The 23,016-nt window shown below is 49.7% G+C and overlaps 4 protein-coding genes across 4 annotated transcripts in view; 3 read left to right on the top strand and 1 right to left on the bottom strand.

Moving 5' to 3' along the window:
* The window catches only part of LOC108138115, a 38,684-nt gene extending 34,979 nt beyond the window's left edge, over window positions 1-3,705 (top strand). The window contains 1 exon segment of the mRNA XM_017260141.2: window positions 98-3,705. Within this exon segment, the coding sequence (XP_017115630.2) occupies window positions 98-2,293 (2,196 nt within the window). The 3' untranslated portion in view covers window positions 2,294-3,705.
* A 603-nt stretch (window positions 3,706-4,308) lies between these two features.
* LOC108138345 lies at window positions 4,309-6,212 on the top strand. Its single transcript, XM_017260514.2, has 3 exons — window positions 4,309-5,411; window positions 5,859-5,987; window positions 6,060-6,212. The coding sequence occupies exons 1-3, from the start codon at window positions 4,446-4,448 to the stop codon at window positions 6,111-6,113; spliced, it is 1,149 nt and encodes a 382-aa protein (XP_017116003.1). The 5' UTR covers window positions 4,309-4,445; the 3' UTR covers window positions 6,114-6,212.
* Window positions 6,213-6,938: 726 nt separating this feature from the next.
* LOC108138123 (ubiquitin conjugation factor E4 B) lies at window positions 6,939-13,154 on the top strand. Its single transcript, XM_017260155.2, has 9 exons — window positions 6,939-7,293; window positions 7,886-8,200; window positions 8,531-9,970; window positions 10,316-10,887; window positions 11,050-11,446; window positions 11,512-11,624; window positions 11,802-12,126; window positions 12,201-12,543; window positions 12,618-13,154. The coding sequence occupies exons 2-9, from the start codon at window positions 7,985-7,987 to the stop codon at window positions 12,884-12,886; spliced, it is 3,675 nt and encodes a 1,224-aa protein (XP_017115644.1). The 5' UTR covers window positions 6,939-7,293; window positions 7,886-7,984; the 3' UTR covers window positions 12,887-13,154.
* A 319-nt stretch (window positions 13,155-13,473) lies between these two features.
* On the bottom strand, window positions 13,474-22,950 carry LOC108138122 (serine/threonine-protein kinase Tor). The gene is made up of 7 exons (XM_017260154.2): window positions 22,419-22,950; window positions 22,134-22,354; window positions 21,043-21,609; window positions 19,957-20,693; window positions 17,928-19,869; window positions 15,293-17,854; window positions 13,474-14,926 (listed from the first exon to the last, which is right to left on the bottom strand). The coding sequence occupies exons 1-7, from the start codon at window positions 22,642-22,644 to the stop codon at window positions 13,748-13,750; spliced, it is 7,434 nt and encodes a 2,477-aa protein (XP_017115643.1). The 5' UTR covers window positions 22,645-22,950; the 3' UTR covers window positions 13,474-13,747.
* Between the last annotated feature and the right edge of the window lie 66 nt (window positions 22,951-23,016).

The raw sequence follows: 23,016 nt of genomic DNA, 5'->3' as shown, positions 1-23,016 counted from the left end.
ATGAAAACAGAAGGACACTTGATGAATGCAATGCATCCCCCATTCGAAGGTTGTACTAATTGTGGTTTATATATATTTTTCGATTTTTCACAAACAGCGGCATTGTCGCTTAAAGCATTCCGGGGATATTCGGATCGAGACCCTTGAGCGCGGAGCCAGTGCCTCGGCGAATGCACCACCCATCTATCGACCATTGGGAGCAGGTGCCAGCAACGAGTCCCAGTCCCACATCCCCACCAGCAACATCCTGAAGCCCGGCCAACCAAGCAACTCGAATGCCAGCAACAGCAGCAACAATGCCCAACTGCTGATGACCACCAAGCAGCTGGAGCAGCTCCTCCACTCCCCGCTCTCGGCCAGCGCCGCTGCGGTGGTGAATGCGGCCAACACCCAGCAGGATCTCCAGGCGGCGGCGGCCTATTGGGCCGCAGCCTGCAAGGCGGTGGTGGCCAGCAGCAGCACCAGTGCCGAGGAGTTGCTCCAGCTGCAGCAGAACGACCAGATCGAGATCACCCGCCTGCCTTCGACGGCGGAGCACCACGGTGGCAACAACACCAAGAGCAAGCAGCAAAAGTGCCCGGTGTGTCCGTACATCTCGGAGAGCAAGTCGCAGATGAACTACCACGTGTCGCTGCACAAGCCCACGCAGTACGAGTGCCGGCTGTGCACCTTTGTGTGTGCCAAGAAGCAGCACTTGAGCAGCCACATGCGCAGTGTTCACCACCAGCAGATGGCTTCATCCGGAGCAGGAGCAGGAGGAGTCGGAGCAGGATCATCTGGAGCTCAGGGCAGCCCCTCTCTGGGACTGGACTTCAGTGTGGCCCTCCAGTTGGCCGCTGCCGCCAAGCAGGTGCAACAACTGCCCGCCTCCACGCCACTGTCCATCGATCTGTCCCAGCTGCAGCTGGATGCCGCCACGGACGCGGAGCTCAATCCACAGCAACTGCCGCCGGAATACCAGTACAAGCTGATCAGCTACTGTCCCAGGTGTCCGGCCCGGTTTGCCCAGAAGCACAATGACGAGCGCAATGCCAAACAGCAGCTGGAGCAGCACCTGCTGGCCCACAGCGACCAGGAGCCGGAGGATCAGGGCTACGTGTGCGCCTACTGCGAGTATCGCACTGGCGAGGAGACCATGCTCCAGCTGCACCGAGCCGTCCACATGTCGCACTACCAGGAGAAGTGCCAGCAGCTGTACAAGAACTGCAAGGAGGACGTCGACTTCCCGGCCCCCAAGCTGCTGCAGCTGACCGGTCCGGAGACCATCTGGGTGGTGGACAATGAGCTCAGCCTGCAGCTCATGCAGCAGACCAGTGGCGGTGCTGGCGGTGGCGTGAGCTCCTCCTCAGCCGGCAGCTACGATAATCAAAACTCGCTGCTCAAGAAGCAGCTGGAATCGGGCGGTGGCCAGGTAGTGATCACTCCGTCAGTGGCCAAAAACGAAGGACCAGAGGAGGACGAGGAACGACATAGCAGCTCCACGCCGTCGACCAGCGCCTCGGTGGCCACCAGTGACTTGGCAGCGGATGCCAGCAGCGATGCTGGGTCCGTGGACATGCCCAGGTCAGTGCCGGCACCCGAACGCTGCCTCCACTGCCCCTTCGAGACGCAGCAGCACGAGGAGCTGCTGCAGCATCTCCAGAAGCATGCCTGCGTGGCCACGCCCATGCCCGGTTGCCAGCAGTGCGCCCACTGTGACTACAGTGCCAACGAGGAGGCCGAAATGGAGGAGCACACGGCCGTGCATTTCAATGCCGGTGAGAAGTTGAAGTCCGTGGAGTTCTACACCTGCTACGATCAGCTCGAGATAAGTGTGGAGCGGGAGCGGGAGCAGGAGCTGGAGGAGAACAGCGCCTCCAAGGAGCAGCAGCAGACCGAGCACAACAACAACCAGGACAATGTGATGAACGCCAATGTGCTGCTGGAGCCGCAGCAAATCAGTCCAGATGAAGAGGCAGCAACAGCAGCAGCAGGAGCAGTCGAGGAGTTCGAGGAACCGCCGGCCAAGAAGGCCAGCACCAAGCTGATTCTGTACAAGAACGAGGGCGGCTTGAGTGTGAAGCCATCCTCTTCGCAGGAAGAAGGCACACACCTGGAGTCGCAGAAAACACAGAGCGAGAACATCAGCGATCGCCTCCGCCGCAGGATCCTTCGAGGAGGAGGAGCAGGAGGAGCAGGAGGAGGAGGAGGTGGCAACCAGCCGGACGAATCGCAGGCCCAGGAACGAGCCACAACACCGGACAAAATGATACTGGTCAATGCCAGGACTGGCAAAGTCATTTCCAAAAAGTAGACCTCCCCACAGGTCAAATCTTTTATTATGTTTAAACACATTACACCTAAGTTTACCTTATGCATCTAGTGAGTTAAGTGAGTTAAGTGAGTTTTGGTTTTGTTAATACTTTTTGTTGTTGCTTATGTTTTCTATTTTTTTTGGGGTACGATTTACTGGAGTTTGGGATTCGTTTCGTTTAAGGCACCTTTCAAAGATTTCTATTGTCACTAACACACAACCCACATATACACACCTAGTTGGAACATGTTCCTGCACTTAAATTTTGTTTAGTTAGTTACGTATCCATAATTTATCAAATCAAAAAAAAAAAATTCGAATACTTTACCCCGAATTCTTACTGTATTTAATTGATAGAACGGTGCAAATGTAATTTAAACTAATTGTAATGTAAATTATCAGAGAGAAAACTATAAGCTATATATTAAAATATATATATTTACCATTGGCTAAATAACTAAAATGTAACAAAAAGACCCAACCAAGCAGAGCAAGATCCAAAAGCGTTTCAAAGAAATCGAGTTTGTATAGAAGTTAAAAAAGATAAATTCAAAATTAAGTCTTGCTACAATTAATTCGTTTAATTTTTCTAATGGGAACTGTGATTATTGATAATTGTAAATGCAAAAAAAAACTGTAAAAAAAAGAAAAACAAAAAGAGGTGAGCGCGTATATCATGCAATGAATATGGTACTATATACATACTATATAAATCTATAAATATATATATTTACACACAGCTGCTGCGAGAACAAACACACTTTAAATGCAATTCAAAAATCAACAGAGAATAGGGAAATTTTTGCAATATTTGCAATATTATTTTGTACAAGTGCAGCACACGGTTAAAATTAATTATTAGTTTATAGTTCTACTACGGAATAGTTATGTTCTTATCATTACTACGATTGTTTGGCAACAAACAACGTATTTATAGCACAGTGTAAGCGTAAACACTACAAACAAAATGTTATCATAAACTGTAAGCAAACGAAAAGAACACATGTGGAATAGCGGGGCCATATTTAAATAGTTTAAACTTTAAAGCAAAGAAACATTTAAACAAAGCAAATCAAAACAAAAGATAACGCAAACAAGCGATACGTATACAGAAACTTACTTGGATATAACTGCAACCGCCTTTGATATGCATATATACATCTAATATCGTTACCGATATCTATACACACAATAAATATTAGTTATTAAATAGTCTTTAGCAGTGAACTACATTTAAACTTAAAATTAGTGTAAATAACTTAGTTTTCTTTACTACGCACACAGATACACACCACACTTACACACACACACACCAACAGACACGAAGATTTACGGCATTAAATTACAACAGAAAAAAATGTACAAAAAACAATTGTTAATAAAGAAATCAAATAAAAAATACACAAGTTGCATTTACAATTGAACGTTTTTCTATGTGTCAAGGTTTTTGTCTTTTGAAGAGGGACTTTTTATAGGAAAAGGTCCTAAGCCCGAAAACATAAATAAGCCAGTAGCATTTTTTATATGCTGAATAAATTTCGATTAGAATTTTAGAAAATAATTTTTGCGCATGTATAAATCAGTGTCTTAAAACATCTAGACATTTTTTAAACATTTCTGGCTAATTTCTTTCTACGCTGTTCATAAATCGAAGCATTGTTTTTATATATATATATATTCAGCCTACTAAGATTTAAAATTTCCAACCGGTATTGTAACCGTTATTCTTAACCGGTATAGTCGAAACCGAAATAATTTGTTTTATGCCTAACCCGTTATTCAGCTTATCAATTGGATTTTAGGTCAATTAAATCTTTAAGGAAAAAAATAAAAACAAATAAAAAAAGATTCTGACGTTGAACACCAGTCATGAAATTTATGGCCAATATACGGACTTATCGAAAACACAATGCAATAACGCAGTGCAAACGAGTCGTAATCGTAATTTTTAAATTCAGCACTTTCACCTACTATCGAAACGAAATCATCGATGCCCAAGTACTCGATGTATCGATACCATTGTGAGTGGCTGACCCAGCTCTAAACAAAGTTTTTATAAAAATTGTATTGCGATGCATTTAGCCAGATTTGGACTGTAGCAGCTTCCCCAAACGACAGAGAGCCAACGCAGATCCCCCGGAGCCGCAGCCACATGGATACCAAGTCCAATGATGACTCCGCTGGCAGTGACTCGCTAGATAAATCTATGCAAATCAAGTGTGTGATGGTGGAGACGACGGGAGACTCCAATGTGGACACAATGGCCTCACCTGAGGAGTTGGACAACTGCAGCCGGGACTCCGCTGCGGAAACAATGGACAAGGGGGCGAGAACGGGAACGGGAACTGGAACTGGAACGGGCGACGAGGCGAGTGCCGGGAATCAGACGAATCAAAAGACTGAAGCTGCGGCGGGGACGCAGGGCGAGGGCGACAGTCCGCCGAGCAGCCAATCCCCACCAGAACATCCGGCCAGCAACTCGCCCACATCCTCCTGTACTGCCTTCGAGACGAAAGTCAAGCTAATCTCACAGAACCTCAAGGAGACCACTCTGGCAGAGAGCTCCGGCGCATCAGTATCGGCATCCACGTCCGTTTCCAGCAACAGCAGCCTGCTGGAGCCGCAGACCCCAAACAATTCCACCACAGACACAGAATCCGCAGCGTCCAGTCTCCGTGTGAAGAAGGTGCGCTTCCATCCGGACGTCAAGGAGAACGATGGCGGAAACTGGGTGAAAAAGAAGCGACGCTCCGCGCACTCCAAACGGGCATCATCGCCCAGCGGCGCCAACTGTGATGCTGATGGCATGGAGCTGGACGGCGAGGCCGAGGAGTACGAGGACAACGAGGACGAGGAGGAGGAGCCGGAAGAGGAGTTCGACCTGGCCAAGACTATTGCCGAGGCAGAAGATTACCTCAAGCAGCACCCATTGACGTTTGTGCAACGCGTGGAGCAGAATGGCGAGCGGCTGCAGGACGGACTGCTCAGCATCGAGGACATGCTGAACGAGGTCGGCGAGGAGGTGGTCACGGAGTTCAACGACGAGGACTTCTTCAGACGCATCAAGCCGGAGAACGGCATTGAACGAATTCTGGGCAAGGAAACCAAGGCGGGCAAGGCAAGTTAAAATAAACTTACAGGTTTTAAGGCTTTTACTTTCCAGTATTCATGTTTATTTTCATAGAAGCTACAAGTTTATTTTACCAAAAGAAAAAAGACGCAACGATATGCAGGCTTACATTTCGAATTGCACAATTGTTATAATTAAATCTGTTTAAAGTATCTACTTCGATAATAGTATTACCCTAAATAGAGGGTTTGTATAGGGTTTTTGTATACTTAAATAGTTTAAATTTGAGACCGAAACTTGAAAAATGGCAGAACAAAAACTTATAAACTACAAATAATATATAAATATTAGTTGCCTAAGGTTCTTGACGGAATTGAGTTTGCGTAAGCTCACTAAACATTATAGTTATTTTCGTTAAACTCTTTAATGTGTCTTAGTTTTAGTAAATCATATTTAAATAATTGGTTTTCTGTTCATATTTAAAATCTCTTACAGGTTGAATTTCTTTTACGGTACGAGAACCAAGGCGGTCTTTTTTGGGAATCGGAGGAGTTCATTAAGCGCACGTGCCCCTCGCTGCTCAAGGCCTACGAAAAGAATCGCGAACGACGTCAACAGCGTTTGGTTAGTAGTCAACAATTACCTTATTAATAACTATTTCAAACCATTGTCATTTTTACGCACCTTTTCTTGCAGATGCATCACGTTGCCAAACGCCAGAGTCTGCGACAGCGATACACGGATTTCTAGTAGCAACTATTTAGGTATTAGGTTCTTAATTAGGCTCCACATAATTGTAACATTTTTGTAAAATGAAGTAAATGATTTTCTTTTGTTGAACAAAAATAATTCAAACATGTGTAGTTTCATTTGATGGTTGTATAGGACATTTATTTTCGTCATAGGGTTTATTCTGTTTGTTTAATAAAAACTTCCGAACTGCATTTTATATGCCACATTATTATCTGTTTTTAATTCAATTCAGAAATACGCCAAAGTTAACAATTGCCGTTAACTTTTTAATGAAGTCTGAAGTTTTTACCAATTTATTTGAATTTGGTATGAATATAAACTATTTTTTTTGTCAATTAATCATATTAATTTATACTTTATTATAAATAGTAAGGAAAAATTCAGACACCAGAAGCAATTTGTTTAACAATTTCTTTCTCCCACCTATACCAATTATAATGATGAAGACCAGAATACAATTTTCTATTAGTTTACAAGATACTGAATTAAATAACCGTAAATATACCAATTTTGTTTCAAAATTTTCATATATCGATAAGATTTGAATTGGAGCTAATCTAGCAAAACCCTATTTGAATTCCGTACTTTGATTGTTTGGCATTGCTATATTTTCATAAGAAAGCTCTCAATTCAAGATGACCTTTTTCAAGTTTTTTCACCATATAATTGAGCTATTTACCTGTTACCAGATATTATAAATTTATATACGTGTAGAAAAGACCGCCCCAACAAGGGTTAAACCAACTATCGCTGGTCGGTCCATCCCTAAGTGGGACCAGCCTGCCGCTCTGACTCCGCACAAGCGGGCAGTGTGACCGTTGGGGAAAAGGCCAAACTGAAACTCAGTTCGACGACGCGAAACCCAAAAATTAAAAGCAATTTTATTGGACCTTGGTGCGGCAGTGTGCCACATTTTCAGAGTCCGAAACGTCGCCAGTGACTCACTTGTTTCAATATCTGACTGCCATCGGGCGGTCCAAAATATCTAGCCAGCTAGGGCCCCATAGCCGTACCTCGAATCGGAACAAAAGAGAAATTTTTTGCGTGGTCACCAGTCGTGGTTCATTCGGGATTCACTTAACGCAAATTCTGTGGCCATGCAGTAAAATGCAATAGTTTAGAGCCGGAACATAAACAATTTGCTTTGCAGCAGGTGAAAGTCTGTCCGGAGAGTCAGGTAAGTGCGCCCACGGAACCCCGCAACCCCCGATTCCTTACTCACCCCCTATTTCCCGATTATATATCTCGATTTTGTGTACTTTATTCGCTTCCTCAAATGCGCAGATTACTTTTAGGGGGAGTCTATTTATTGACCATTCTCTGCCCTGCCGATCGGCATCCATTATATAAGGTTTCCCCGTCCGATTCGCATATGTTATGATATTGTTTACTGCACTTCTGGGTAGGTGCAGTACACCCTGCTCGAAATCCCCTTCTATAAATAGTTGCAGCAGTGCATTTTTTGTCAACCTCGAGCGATCTGAATCTTATTTTGATTTTGATTCTTTGTGGCAGGTCAGGCAGGTTGTCCTGGCCCCCAGATATGCCACATTCCGCGTAGCCAACATCCTCGTAGTGCGTAGTTGCTCACAAAGAGAAAACAGCAATCCATCTGGTGCTGGTTTTGGTGAAGCAGAAAGCGGCATTGTCTCGTCTTGAACTTGACGTTGACCGCTGGACTTTGTTTTTTTTTTTTTTTGTATTTATTTGTCTACTGCGCGTGCTTTTGTTTGGTTCATTAACCCACATCATCGCCACTCGTCTTGCAGGAGAAGAAGCGGCGGAAAAACTACGCCACAAACAAACAAAAACAGAGAGGAAAAACCATTTCGTAGCAACTGCGCATTGTTTCGCAACGGATCCGCGAAATGCCGGAAGAAGAGCCGCCACAGAAGCCCATGGAGGAGGAGGAGGATGAGGAGCAGGACCAGGACCAGCAACAGGACCAGGACCAGCATCAGCCATCCCCGCATCAGCAGGACAATGTGCCAAGTCAACAGCAACAGCTAGTGGAGGACAAACCAGAGGAGCAGCCACAACAGCCGGCGGAGACGGTTGTGGTCGCCGAGTTATCCGCCGAAGAGGCAAGTACATCTTAACAACTTATTTTGGAATGCATTCCAGTATTTCGAATTGAACTATGCCGCTTAGTCATATATTGATATTGTTTTACGTGCCCTTTTCCATTTGAAACCGATCTGCAATTTGTGAATTTGAATTTCGGAATACACTTAAGAGCCTACTATCCGTTTCACAAACCATTATAGATTCACCTCTCTAACTTTTGTAACGATTAAGTCATTTTAAGGAATTTAAACTAATTGTCCTTAAAGTTTCTTATATCGATTGCTTAGATTTAATTGATTTATTAAGTAGCAGAACTATAGAGTTAACTAACCACTCGAATCTTACAGATGCGTGCCCGTCGTCTTCGGACTTTGGCCGCCCGTAGTGGCATTCAAGGCGCTTTGACGCCACTGGCTCCCAGTCCTGAGAAGGCATCACGCAAACAGACCAATGTCTCTGGCGAGTCTCGACTGGTGCGCGAGGCCACGGCCAGCGACAAGGAGGTGCCCCTGCCTACGCCCACGCCCACGTCGACGCCCAATCCGGCGCCCGCCTGGACAGAGTTGAGCGGCAAACCGGATATGGATGTGGAGATGAAGTCGGTGGCCTCGACACCAGTGCAAGACGTCGAAATGACGCCAGTCCTCAGCCTGCCGGCCACGGAGGGTATCAAACGGAGTGTGCTGCAGAGCTGCAAGATCTCCGCTGGAAATCATGACCTGGCCGTCGAGTCGGTGGGCAGCCCGACCAAGAGCGTGGATGAGCAGAACGAGCACCTGCTCTCCCGTCTGCTGAATGCCACTTGGAATGAATACGGCAGCGGTTCCATCATCTGTGCTCAGAGCGCCAGCTTCCTGGAGCAGCAGCCCAGCCGAAGATTCGACTTTGAGTGCATTGTGTCCAATGTGCTGATGGAGGCAGCGCTCAAGATCTACAACGATGAGCTGAGCGAAGGAGAAGGCGGTCCCGCGCTGACGGACGACAAGGAGTTCTCCTCGGCCAAGAAAATCAAGTCGGATGACACGGAGGTGCAGGAGATCCTGGCCAATGCGGTGGCCACGGTCGGTGCAGCAACCACCACTGAAGAAACGGCAGCCGGCGGGGCACCTGGCCCCATGGAGACGGCAAGTGCCGAGACTGGCGGTGTCTGTGTGGTGCCATCGGTGCTCAGCATCGTGACCACCACCAAGCACCAGGTGCTGCTCTACCTGATCCGATGCTACCAGAACTATCAGACGGAGTGCTCCCGCAAGACGGCCCTCACGCAGCCAGTCCTGCAGCTGGCCTTCGAGCAGGTGATGCGGATGACCGTGCTGGTGCTCACCGATCGCATCCACCAGAATCTCAACGGCCATATGGATCAGTCGGCTCTCCTGGAGCTGATGTACATGGACAAGGTGAGCGAGTCCTTCATCATCGACCTGATTGCCCACACGCACCAGGATCGCGATGCATTCGACGCCATTTTCAGCCAGGTGCTGCGTGGCCTCTTCGCCGGCATGCAGCGCAACATATGCACCTCCAAGATCAGTGTGCAGCAGATCGAGTGGCTGGCCAAACTAGTGGTCATCAAGGTGGGCAATGTGCGCCCCATCGCCGATCTCGTCTCCAGGCAGCCCAACTTTCTGCCGCCCATCTGCACAAAGATATCCGGCCGGGAGATAGTGAAGTGCAGCTTCCTGGGACCCTTCCTCTCTGTCTCCCTGTTCGCCGAGGAGAACGTCAAGTTTGCTGAGTTTAGCACCAAGAACAAGCTTGAAGATGCGGCCAGCTCGCGGTTGCGATGGGTGAGTTTTTTGTGCTTAGGTTATCTGGTTGCTGTGGTGAACTTTGATAGAAGGTATTTTGATTAAACCTAACATAACGAAACCTCCATTAAGTTTAAACTTTTATAATAATGTCTTTTAATGGCAAAAAAAAGGAATTTAAAAAGGGTTTAGTAATAATTAGTTTTGAAAGATTGAATGAATGAAAGTAAAAGTGCAGTATACAGGACAAATATTAGATGTAGACTGTTAGTTTCTACACATCTCAGGTCTTAAGAGGCTTTTCAAATTAAACACATATAAATTGGCGGGTTTATTCATTTAATAGCTTTACTTTACTGACTCTTTTCCTTACTATCCATCCAGGAGCTGCACTCAATGCGCACCCACATGCACGTAGTTTTCCACTCGCTGTGTGTAAATGCTAGCAGCCGCCCCAAGACGCTGGAGTACATCTCAAAAATCCTGCGCCACAACGACCGACGCGTTCAGTTTGCCAGCGACGAAAAGCTGTTGGCCCGGGACGGCTTTGTGATCAATCTGATGAGCGTGCTGCAGCAGCTGTCGGTGAAGATCAAGCTGGACCGCATTGAGCCGAACTTCCACTACTACAAGAACTCCCTGGTTAACATCGAGCAGGATACGAAGATTCGCTACAGCGAGGAGGAGTACCGACACTTCCTGGCCCGCGACTTCGCCCAGCCCGTGGAGAACCCCAACTTCCAGACGCAGTGCTGGTTCCTCACACTGCAGGCCCATCACTTGGGCTATCTGCCCGCCATCCAGCGCTACCGCCAGAAGGTGCGCGCCATCAAGGAGCTGCAAAAGCTCATCGACGAACTGGACCGCACCAAGCCCCATTGGGTCAACTCCCGCTATGCCAACCGCAACAATCAGTTCAAGGAGCGCTGGGAAAAGCAGCTGCGCAAGCTTAATCGGTGGGTATTTCATTTGTAATCGTTTCCTTAAAACTATTTTGGGGTCTAATATTGTGTTCAGAAGATGGTTGTTCATGGTTGCTTTTAAAATTTCTTTTCGTTGATGAGATCCACGTCAAACTGTCTTTTTTTAAAAAAGCAATCATTTTGATTCAATTTTAGCTCGAAAACCTGCAGCGAGATTACGCTGCTAGATCCCGCCCTGCTCCAGCGCTGCACGGAGTTTTATTCAACGGTGTGCGAATTCATGCTGTACCAGTTTGAGGGACGCCCGATTGAGGGACCCTTCATCTCCAAGCTGCCCGTGCAGCAGCTGAAGCCAACAGATGCATTTTCTGCACTGCCCGAGTGGTACATCGACGACATCGCCGAGTTCATTCTGTTCACCATGCAGCACGCCAACGTGGACATCCGTCAGGGCATCGACCACTCGATCATCACCTGGCTGCTGACCTGCGTCTGCGCCTCGCATCTCATCAAGAATCCCTATGTGACTGCCAAGCTAGTCGAGGTGATGTTTGTGTTCTCTCTGAAGCCAGCCAACTCGGTCAACACAGCGGTAAGTTCTTGGTTTTTATTGTGTTAATGACTCTACCTTAATTATGTCCGTGTGCTCAAAAACAGATGTGGAACCATGAGCTGGCCCAAAACGCCCTGGTCAGCGCCCTTATGAGATTCTATGTGGACGTAGAGACAACGGGCCAAAGCACTGAGTTTTACGATAAGTTTACCATAAGGTAAGCAAGTTTTAAGCTCAAATGAGCCATTAAAACTATAACGATCACTAATTTTAAGGGCATATCACTGGCCAGTTCTTTTATAACTTCAAGCTAATGCTAACAAATTATTTAATTGCTTCCCAATTTATTCTGTATTTAATTTATTTAATAACACATATTATTATCTCAATGCAGATACCATATTAGCCATCTGTTCAAGTCTATGTGGGAGAACCCCATCCATCGGCAGGCCGTCATCTGTGAATCGAGGGTGGGCAATCAGTTTGTGAAGTTCGTCAATATGCTGATGAACGACACCACATTTTTGCTGGACGAGTGCTTGGAGAACCTAAAGCGCATCCATCTGACCCAGCAGCTGCTGTCGGACAAGGCAAACCTCAGCAAGATGAGCGCGGAGCAGCAGCAGAGTCGACTCACCCAGTTGGCAACGGACGAGCGCCAGTGTCGCTCGTACTTGACTCTGGCCCGCGAGACAGTCGATCTGTTTCACTATCTGACGGTGAGTGTCGATTGTCGATTGCGTGCATCGATTCCGATGAGTTTCATTAATGTAACCTTGTAATCCCATTGCAGAGCGACATTAAGGAGCCGTTCATGCGCGCCGAGCTGGTGGATCGGCTCAGCTCCATGCTGAACTTCAATCTGAAGCAGCTGGCCGGGCCCAAGTGCAACGACCTGAAGGTCAAGAACCCGGCCAAATACGGCTGGGAGCCACGCAGCCTGCTGGCTCAGATCTTCGACATATATCTGCACCTGGACTGTGATAGATTCGCCGAGGCCCTGGCCGCCGACGAGCGCTCCTTTGACGTGCAAATCTGCAACGAGGCAGCGTCGAGGATCAAGCGTCTAGCCCTCCGATCGGCGGTCGAGGTGGAGCGCTTCAAGGCGCTCACACAGCGAGCCCACGAAATCTATGGTATGGATCATAGGAGGATCACAAAACTTTAAAATCGTTGAACACATTTAAAATAAAATTTTTGTACTTTGCAGTTACCAACCAACAGACTGAAGATGAATGCGCCGATGCGCCCGATGAGTTCAAGGATCCGCTGATGGACACCCTCATGTCGGACCCAGTGGTGCTTCCCTCCGGCACGGTGATGGACCGGGCGATAATCACCCGGCATCTGCTCAACAGCTGCACCGACCCCTTCAATCGCCAGCCCCTCACCGAGGACATGCTGGTGCCGAACATCGAGCTGAAGCAGCGCATCGACGCCTGGCGCAAGGAGCAGCGCGGCAAGCGGAACAATAGCTAAGCCGCACCTCCCCCCCTTTAGGTACCCAAACCGGCCACGCCTCCTCCCTCGTACCCCATACAACTACGCCTAGGACTAGTTTAATGTGCAGTTTTAGTGTCTACCTATCTTCTACATATAAATATAGATATTCTTTGTGCAGGATTTAGTTTATTTGCGGAGCCCCAACTTTAGGGTGGACCGCAAGTAGCAATAATCAGTAATCGCCGCTCCCCGATAGGGAGTACGGCTAATTTAGATGTTTGAAAAATATTGAAAATTTCGCAAATGTTTCCTTTGTTTTACTTTTCGGTCGCAAAAAAAAAACAAACGACAGAATATCGAATTGTTCGTTTACCCTAATCGTTGTGAGGGTCTTTGGTGATTTACAAAATATTTGAATTTATTTGCAATTGGATAAACAAATAAAAATAATGAACAAAAAAAAAACAGTTTAAGAGGTTTCTAATCAAAAATCAATTGGGTTTGTGCACAGACAGATCAAAAATACCGAACTACCGTTACGGTTTTGAATCGGTTTAACCGGTTAAGGATAACGGTTACGAAACCGGTTGGATACCCTGATAAAAGACATTCGAAAAAAAACATTGATTGTTTCATGGGTTTTTATGATTTTTACAAAACTGGAATTGGTTTCCAATCGGATTCACAAATAAAAGATAATAAAGCGTATTTCTAACATAAATTATAAAAATATTATATACTTAGAGCCTAGCTGCAGTCCACTCCGAATCCTCTTCGGTGGAATGGTGCACACACAATTCAGTTAGTGGTAGTATGTAGTTCAGTTGTAATCTCGCTCAGTCAGTGGTGGCCGGTTGTCGGTTGGGATCGCTACCTCGATCGCTGGTCGACTTTGACCTACCAGAACGGACACCAGCCAATGTAGCACTGGCAGAGGTTCTCGTTGTTGGTCGCCTGCTGGATGAGCAGATCCACCTGCTCCTGCTCGTTGACGCTCTTCTGCGTCTGGAAGTCGGTGCCGGTGAGCTTGCACTTGACCCGCTTGATCACCTGGCTGGCCTTGCTGTTCGTCTCGTCGGCCACGTTGTTGTGCAGCCCGCCAACCTGCTGCAGCGCCAGATCGTAGGGCTTCGACTTGGCCATGGGCAGCGAGTCCTCCACCGAATTGCTGAGGCTGTCCTGCATCCCAGAGCCGCCCCTGCCGCCCGGCGCCCCGCCCGTCCCCGCTCCCGCCCCGGCATCGTTGCCCTTCTTGTCCACGTCGAGCAGACGCCAGTTGAGCAGGGGATCGTAGACGAAGGCCTCCAGCACGGCCATCAGGGAGTCCTTGTTGCGACGCAGCACCAGCATCACGCTCTCGCAGGTACGCCTGTAGGTGCCCTCGATGCCGGTGACCTCCATGGCCTTGATCAGCATCCGCGTGAGGCGGAAGGGTATCTTCTCCGGGAACTTCTCGCGCGTCATGGCCACCTCGAAGCAGTCGCCGAAATCGATGTGCAGAATCTTACCGCTCATGCGGTCCAGCATGAGGTTCGACGGATGACGATCTCCCAGGCCCAGGATGTAGCCCACCATGGACATGACGGCCAGCGAGCGGGTGTAGTTGTTTCGCCGCTCGAACCACAGTTCCGACGACGGCGACTTGAGCCACAGCAACTTGGCCAGGTCGTCGCCCTGCGTCTGACCCAGCGCATACTCGAACACCTCCACCTTCTGCATCAGTGTGAGGTGGTCGTAGTCGGGGGCAAAGTTCAGCATGGTGCGGTGCTCCTGGTTCAGCGGCACCTTCTTCTTGTCCCGGTAGTCGCGGATCAGCGTGTGCAGCGTGTCGCAGTGCGGCACCCATCCAATCAGGCCCGAGTTGGTGCTGAGCGGGATCACTGCGTACCGCTGGATGGCCAAATTACGCCGGAACGTGTCCGGGTCGTCCAGTAGCAGTGTGTTCACCAGCGAGAATAACTGCATGACGCGCTCGTCCTGCCGCAGATCCTCGTGCCCTTTGAGCAAGTACATGTAATCCTTGCCGTTGGAGCCACGAATGCACAGCTTTCGCGGTCGCTGCTTGGATGTAATCACCTGAAATGGACAAAAAGTGTGAGAAATTGTATCTGCTCACACTTTTAGTTAGCCAAGCCAAGCACTTAACAAGGGAGAACGATATAGTCCCGACTTTTATATACTCGTTACTCAGGCAACAAACTTCAAACTAAGTATTCCTTCTACTAAACAATTGAAGATTAGGAAAATTTGTGTGACTACCGATAGATATGAGACAGCATGTCTCTGAGTGACAGTATATACTTTCACGATCTCGTGCTCGTTAGAGTGGGCGTGGCACCGTTTTGAAATAAACTTGCGCTGCGTAGGAACTACTATAATGTGCATGACAAGTTCCACAACTCTAGCATTTACTCTACGAGTAAGGGGTATAGAAATTCCTACCTGCAGATTTGTTTTGATGTGACTTATCCGGATGAGCTCCTGCCCCGGATTGTAGGACCCCGGAACGGCCAACTCGAGGTCCTTGCAGGTCATCAGCTTGGGCGAGACGTATGGCAGCTCCAGTGAGGTGAGCTGGGGCAGCTGGCGCGATATCTTTTGGAAGACGTGATAGTAGATGTCCCAGGCACGATCCAAGTCCATCACCACCGCCGAGGTCTTGTAGCGCTGCGACCACTCGTACGCCTCCGTCAGCTCGCGTCCGTAGGCCTGCGAGAAGGAGGTCTCCTTGAGCGTTTGCGGTCCCCTGTCCAGCATGGCATGCAGTGGCTCCAGGATCTCGAACATGCCCTTCACATTGCGATCGCCGAAGTACAGCCGCGAGGCCTCCTCCAGGCCCTCGTGCCACTGCTCGTGCCACAGGATGGCCACGCGGATGAGCTCGTCACTGCACATGACCGCCTGCTCCACCAAAGTGGGCGAGTGCTTACGCATCGAGTCCAGGATCTTGAAGGCGGCATTCCGGCGCGCCAACGAGGCCGACTTGGAAGCCACCGTCAGGGGATAGACCAATGCCTGCGGATGATTCTTGCCAATGTCCATGAGCAGCTGGTGGATCAGCTGCCCCACCAACTGACGATGCGTGTCGATGCGGGCAATTAGCTGCGGTATCACCTGCAACCAGGTGTTGATCTCGATCAGCTTCATACCAGACAGCAGTGCCTCGTACACCTCGGCATGGTTGCCATAGTCAAACCACAGGGTCAGCAGTCGCAGTGTATCCTGCAGCGAGTTGCCCTTAATGAGGCTGATCGAGCGGAAGAATCCCTGCACCGCAGGCACAGCATACTGCTGGATGATCAGCAGATCGCTGTCCAGACCCAGGCCCATGGCCATGCCCATGCTGACGCCGGCCAACGGCGGCTGTTGTTTGTCCAGCGCCGACTTCTGCGCCTGCACCACCTTGAAGTTCATGTAGGCCCACAAATGCCAGGCCTTGTACCAGTTCGGATCGTAGCTGGTGGCCTTCTCGAAGCACTCGAGGGCGCCGGGAATGGCCTCCGGTCCCAGGCTGTCCTGCAGCTTGTTCTGCCAGGTGGCCAGACGCAGGTAGCAGCGAGCCATTAGGCGCTGATCCTGCTGCTTCAGTGCCTCGGGCGGCAGGCAACTCAGCTCCTGACTGTAGGTGTTCACAAAGTGACGCAGCTGGTCGTAGGCCTCCTGCAGCTGATTGTTGGCGGCCATGTACTTGGTGTAGGCGTACGTCACCTGCGGCTGATTGCACGGCAGCGGCTGGAGGGGATTCAGCTTGGGATCGGTGCCCAGCAGCATGACCAGCGTTTTGTGGGACAAGTGCAGAGAGCCGCTCTTGCGGCACAAACTGGCGTATTTCAGCCAGGTGTGTATGTCGTCGTGCGGCTTGACCACCAACGAGTGCACCTGGATGATCCTACGCCAGTCCTCCACCAGGCGTTGTCCTCCCTGCAGCCGCTTCCACCACATCGTCTTCAGGGGCTCCCTTCTCTCCGGGATCAGCTTGTACTGAATGACCTCCTCCAGCTCCGCCAACATTTGCACACAGACCATAGCCCCGTACGCTCTCTCATACGATTCGCCCGCCATGGATGTGAGTTCTGTGTCCAGCAGATCCCTGGTCTCATCTATCAGCCGCTGGGCCGTCTCAAAGTCATCATGATGCACCGCCAGCACAGCCCGATAGTAGCTCCCGTCCTGCGTGTCCTCCGGTATACACCTCACATACTCCCGCATCGCCTCCCAATCCTGCAGTCCCCAGGCAGCCACGGCTGCCAACGGACTGGCTCTCGCCTTGGCCTCCGTGCCGAACGACTCCCACTCGTGCTTGGTCACATTGCTCAGCTCCGACCAGTCGCCGAGGGCCTCCAGGCAGCGCATGTGACCCAGGCGAGCCTCCAGATCCGACGAATCGGTCTGCAGATTGCGTTCGTAGTGCTCCAGTGCCTGATCCCAGTTGTGGAGCTTTTCGTACCATCTGCCCTGCACGTTCAGCTCGTTGGCTGCATTGCGAAAGGCGGTGAGCAGACCTTCGGCCGCCTCGCGCTGCTGCAGCTTGTTGTTGATCAGAATGAGTGACTCGAACACCTGCGGATCCTCGCGCAGCAGGAACTCCTCCTCCTTGTAGCGCAGTGCCTTGGCGTACGCCCGGCATGCCATCGCCCGAGTGCCCAGCAGCTTGGTCTCTATGGGTATGGGGTCGCGATCGCAATGCTCCATGAACTCGGCCAGGTTGAGGATGGTCTGTGTGATTTCGGGCATATCGGTGACTTGCAGCGCTTGGATCAGCGACTGCGTTAGCTCGGACTTTAGGTCCGGCGACAGCTCTGTCCAACAGGAAATGAAGGCGGCATTGAAGAGGTCCCGCAGCAGTGTATCATACTCCTGGGCCAGCGAACGGCAGGCTCTCAACGCATGCGACGGCGACTCCTTCAGCAGGCCAATGGACAGACGCTTTAGCCACTCCACCCAATCGTCTTTGGAGACGCGACGCGTCACCTGCCACGCCGTTCGCAGTTCATTTGTGGTGACCTACAAACAAAACCAGACACAACAATGGCACATTAGAGCTTGAAATGTAATGGAACCTGAGTGGTTGACAAACCTGCAAGTTCTTGTTATTGCTATTCCTGTCCGTCACGAAGGGCTCGTTGTTCTTGATCTTGGCCGGTCGCAGTCCCGACTCGCCCGCCCCACAGGAATCCGCCAGCGTGCTGTTCGACTGGATGCGACCGAGCAGCTTCTCGTACTCGGGATCCGCAATGCGATGCTTGTTGAGGGTGCGCTGCACCATGGGCACGAACACCAGATACTTCTTGCCCAGCTGCTTGACCAGCGAACGGAGCGTGATCATCGCTTGGTCGCGCAGCTCCGGTTCGGCGTCCAGCACCCGTACCAGCGGATGGATAATGCGCGACGAGAAGTCGGTGAAGTCCAGCTGGCAGGCCAGATTGTTGATCGTCTCCAAAGCCACCATGGACACCTGCTGCGGCACATAGGGGGAGTCGAAGAGCTTCACGATGGGCGGTACAATCAGCGGCAGATAGTAGCCCAAGGTGCTGCCAAACTTCTGGAGTGCCTGGAGCAGTCTTCTTGTCACTATCCTATCCTTGGAGTTATCGTGCTGCAGGACCCGCAGGATCTGCGGTATCAGCTCGGCCAGATAGTCCCTGAACTCACAGCCCAATGCCACGGCAATCTGCTCGATCAGATTGATCAGTGTGTTCTGCAGGGGTGTGTTAATGGTCCAAAACTCCTTGATCAGCTTGAAAATATCGCCCATGTAGCTGATAATGTGCAGTTTCACGAATGCCACCAGAATGGCCAGCTGCTGGAAGAGGAACTCGCGCAGATTGTTGTCCGCGGTGCGCACGTTGTCCAGCAAATTGGGCAGCACTTGGGCCAAATACGGCACACACTTGATGCCCAGACTCTGGAAGATGAAGGTGACCGCCTGCACCACACTGGTGTGTCGCGTGCTCAGCGTGGGATCGCGCAGGATTCGCATGAGGGCAGCTATGGCCACCGCCGGGTAGTACTCATCCAGGGCGTTGCCCATATTCACCAGCAGCTCTGCGGTGGAGATGTCCTGGCTCTCGTCCACCTTGCCATCGGAGTAGGCTATCAGAACATTGTCCTTTTGGCTATCGATCAAGCCCTTGTTCATCTTGTGCTTGTACGGATCCATGGCGCCCAACAAGCCCAGCACCCGAATCGTTTCCCTTCGAATGGAGCGACGCTGTTCCGTTTTGAGGAAGTTGATCAGGATGTCGATGAGCACGGGATACTTGTGGTACGGGCTCACCACCCGGCCCGTTGCACTGATCAGCTGTCCCAGGGTCCACAGAGCCACGCCCCGCTTGTCCGGACTGCCAGCATCGCCGAGCATTTCGAGCAAAATGGAGAGCAGGTCGTCGGCCCACAGTTCCATTTCATCGGAGCCGCCGTTGACCTCGGCCAGATCACCAATGGTGCGAAGCACATTCAGAATAACCCCCGGATTCGATTCGGGCTCATGCAACTTGGGCACCAAGGCCTTCAGGATCGGATTCATGTACGAGGATATCAGCCTGGGCGTGCTTATCACCAGATGGTCCAGCATCTTGGCACTCTGCTCCTTGTTCCGGCTCATGCCCGAGTACTTGAGGTCCGTGATCAGCTCGATCATGGTCGTCCTCAGCTTGGGCATCACATAGGCCGGGTTCATGGACGACAAGCGGCCAATGGTGACCATTGCCAGTTCGCGTATCTCGAAGATCTCGTCGTGCAGCGTAATGAACAGTGAGTTCAATGACTCTGGCTGCGCCAGTTTCGCATCAAAGGTCTCGTCCAGCGAACGGAGGATACGTATCCGCACATTGCAGTCCATGTCCGTGATGGCCACCATGAGGAGGCGCTCGATCACGTGCGAGACGGTGTCGCTGAGCGTTTTCGAGTTCTCCATGCTCTCCGACGATTGCACTGCCAGCTTGAGGAGTCGTGTGCACGTCTGTACCGCCTCTAAACGAATCTCCTGCTGTTCGTGCACAATGAAGTAGTCAGCGCAACTGAAAAAGTAATTAATTAAATTATGTTTTTTACAAAGTTTAAACTTTGAAAGTCAAGTTCCTATTTCAGGAATGGTATTTGCTTACCGCTGCACAAAGTCCAGCATGTTCTGTTCTTCAAAGTTGAAGGTTCCCAAAGTTTTGAGGGCCAGCACTGTGGTGGCGCCATCGGCATTCTGCATCATCAGGGAAGCATCGATGGCGATCGGCGGCAGGACAGTGTAGGGAACAGCGGCTGCCTTGTTCATCAGCACCTGGGAAAGGATTCCGATCAGTCCTTCCGTAATGGCCGACTTTAGCTGGGGCACATTCTCGGAGAGTTCTCGCAGGCAAACGGTGAGGGCAGGCGAAAGGCCCGTGTAGAACATCTGCTCAAGGATGTCCTTAACATCCTCGGCTATTTCCGACTTCACGGCATGCGCCAGGAGAGTTATGCAGGCAAAGACGGCCGGATCCACGGGCACCTTTCGTTTGCTGGTTAAATCCTTGGCCGGCAGAGCGAGCTTCACGCTGCTCATAATCCCCGATAGATGCACCTCGATCGCACTCTGCACGGCCACGGCCATGTAACCGATGGTTATGTAGGCCACCGTGCGATCCTTCTCCTTGCCGCGCAGGATCAGCATTAAATGCGACACGCAGGTCTGCAGGTACTTCTCCACAAACACCTCGCGGTTGAAGGCGGCCAGTCGCGGCAGGATTTGCAGCAGAGCCTGCTGCACATAGGGTGACTTCGAGGATCGCTGCTCCAACACATTGTCGCAAATTGTGGTGTAGTGCTCCTGCAGGATCTCATGAGCGTAGGCGGACTCCAGAACATTGTGCTGCGGAAAGTCGATATGGTTAGTTAATGGTATGATTGCAAATAGCGTGCAATAAAATGTATAAACAAAAAAGTGTGCCAAAGAATGAAGACCCAAAACTAACGCTTTAAGCTAACAAAGAAATGCAAACATAAACCTTTCTTTTTTGTTAGTTACTTAATAACAGATTAGTAAATTGTATTATGAATAATCACCCTTAAAACAAAGAGTTAACACTTTCCCCTTTTACACACAAATATTAACTATAAATCTACTGTTGTTAAATAACCACATAAAACTTTGAAACCAAACCAAGAATGAGGAATAACAAATACGTTCGTGTATGGGGATATTTGATCGTTAGACTCACGCTCGCGAACTTGGCCACGCCGTTGTGGTGATCGCCCTCGCCCAAGTGCGTCTGGGTGCTGCCGAGCTTGTCGATGAAGGGCACCTTGAGGCGCGGCACCAGGGTGTTCAGCTGCGAGCCCATTCCCGACGAGCCACTGGCCTCCAGGAACTTGTTGTGCTGTGCCTTGGGGAACAGTGTCTTCAGCGATGTGTAGCGGCGCTCCCAGGTGGCGTTGGCACTGCGGAAGAGCTCGTTGAAGACGATGAGACCGCCGTGAATGCGATCGTCTCGGGTCACGCCCTTCTGCTCCTTGCCAGCGGCGATGTCGGCACTGAAGCTGCTGTTGGCCTCGTCGTAGCAGATCCTGTACCATTGCGGTTCGCTGGACTGTTTTGTGCTCTCCCGCTGGGCGGTGACAATTAAAGCTGCCCTCAAGGCCTCGCCGGCAGATTCCCGGATGGCAGGTTTGGGATCAAAGATGGCATTAAAAATTACCTCAAAAAAGGTGAGGATGTGCTGATAAAAGTAGGTCGGCAAGGCGATGGCCAGCTCACGGAGAATGAAGACGGCTGCGTGCCGGCGGTACTAGAAGGAAAAACCATATTTAGTTTACAAGATTATCGACGCTCAAAACATATTTTGAGTCTACCTTATCTTATTTGTAAGGGAAATTATGCCTTTTAAGTGTTTCTTTTTATAAAAAATTCTACATTAAAGCTCTTATTGATCTATTTCAAATGTCTTTCAATTTAGAAACCCATATTTGCGAGATAAAAAATAATCTATTTATAATAATTTAAAAAAAATATCTTAATTTCTTATCATTTTCAGATCTTTCTTAAGATAGCTTATTGATATGATAACATCAATTTAAGACCTTATTTCTGCAATGTAAAAAATGAACATATCTTTCCTGTTTGTTTAAAAAAAAAGTTATAATTCTGAAAATTTATATGTATTATTAATAATATTTAAAATTTCTTTCAATTCAGAAGAAGTCTGAATTAAGGCAGCTCATTGATATAAGAATATGTTTCTAATGGCTTTATATGTCTTATTGCAGAACCCACTTCAAGGCTAAATTAATATAATAAATCACATGGTTTTACCTCTTGTCTTTCGCCTCTCAGCACCTCGAAGGCCTTTTTGATGTCAAAGTCGAAGGAATCGGCGCCCTTGGAGGTGGGCATGTTGGCCAGCTTCACCAGCGAGCGGGCGGCGATTTCCATGACGGACACATCGTTGATCAGGAGCAGGTCTCGCAGGCGATTCAGATAGGGTGAGATGCCCTTTCTGGCCGTCAAACTGCCCTCGCAGTTGATCAGGCACTCTGTGGAAAGGGGAAACATTGAATCCTCGAGAGAAATGCCCGAGTCGGTGTCACAGAGACTCACTCATGGCCAGGGCACCGCCCTTCTTCTCGTTGATGTCCGCCGCATTCACCATGGTGAAGATGTGGTGGTCGAACTCGTCAAAGAACTGCGCCAGCTCCTCCTGGGACATCTCGCGCAGCTCCGTCTTCACGTAGAAGAGCAGGTCCTGGGTGGCCTTGTTCTGCACATTCCGGTTGCGGGACTTGAGCCCGTTCACGAACTGCTGCACCACCGACGTCGTCGACATGGCTGGGCCGGAATTATCAACTAGTTAAAGGCTCTTTTCACTGGCATTTGCATTTGGGAAGGGGAAAAGGTTGAGCAGGTGCATCTGCCTGCTGGGTCCGGACTTTAGAGGTTATCTTTTCGGTTGCCCTGGGGCGATTCGCGCACTGTTCTATTGGCCAGCCAAAGGGCTCTCGTGTGGTGGCACCGGCGCCGAAGGATCGCACGGAGGCAAGATCTTTGCTTGTCTAAACTTCGGATAAATTAAGTTTTTAGAAAAATGAAATTGCAGCCGCAGTAGAGGTGGAAAAACATCAATGCTATCGTCTGGGTCATCGATGTTTTCAAAAGGCCTACACTATCGATTTTCGGCTGGGTGTAATCGACACTTTTC

The sequence above is a fragment of the Drosophila elegans genome, unplaced genomic scaffold (genome assembly GCF_018152505.1).
Source record: "Drosophila elegans isolate 14027-0461.03 unplaced genomic scaffold, ASM1815250v1 contig_814, whole genome shotgun sequence".
NCBI lineage: Eukaryota > Metazoa > Arthropoda > Insecta > Diptera > Drosophilidae > Drosophila > Drosophila elegans.
The sequence above is the reverse complement of the archived record's forward strand: the minus strand, read 5'-3'. Positions and strand labels throughout refer to the sequence as shown.

Coding starts and splice junctions, on each gene's coding strand:
- LOC108138345 (XM_017260514.2), top strand. CDS start 4,446: ATGGATACCAAGTCCAATGATGACTCCGCTGGCAGTGACTCGCTAGAT. Junction 5,412..5,858: donor AGGAAACCAAGGCGGGCAAG/GCAAGTTAAAAT, acceptor AATCTCTTACAG/GTTGAATTTCTTTTACGGTA. Junction 5,988..6,059: donor AACGACGTCAACAGCGTTTG/GTTAGTAGTCAA, acceptor CTTTTCTTGCAG/ATGCATCACGTTGCCAAACG.
- LOC108138123 (XM_017260155.2), top strand. CDS start 7,985: ATGCCGGAAGAAGAGCCGCCACAGAAGCCCATGGAGGAGGAGGAGGAT. Junction 11,625..11,801: donor TACGATAAGTTTACCATAAG/GTAAGCAAGTTT, acceptor ATCTCAATGCAG/ATACCATATTAGCCATCTGT. Junction 12,127..12,200: donor ATCTGTTTCACTATCTGACG/GTGAGTGTCGAT, acceptor ATCCCATTGCAG/AGCGACATTAAGGAGCCGTT.
- LOC108138122 (XM_017260154.2), bottom strand. CDS start 22,644: ATGTCGACGACGTCGGTGGTGCAGCAGTTCGTGAACGGGCTCAAGTCC. Junction 19,870..19,956: donor ATGCTGGACTTTGTGCAGCG/GTAAGCAAATAC, acceptor TTACTTTTTCAG/TTGCGCTGACTACTTCATTG. Junction 14,927..15,292: donor ACATCAAAACAAATCTGCAG/GTAGGAATTTCT, acceptor TGTCCATTTCAG/GTGATTACATCCAAGCAGCG.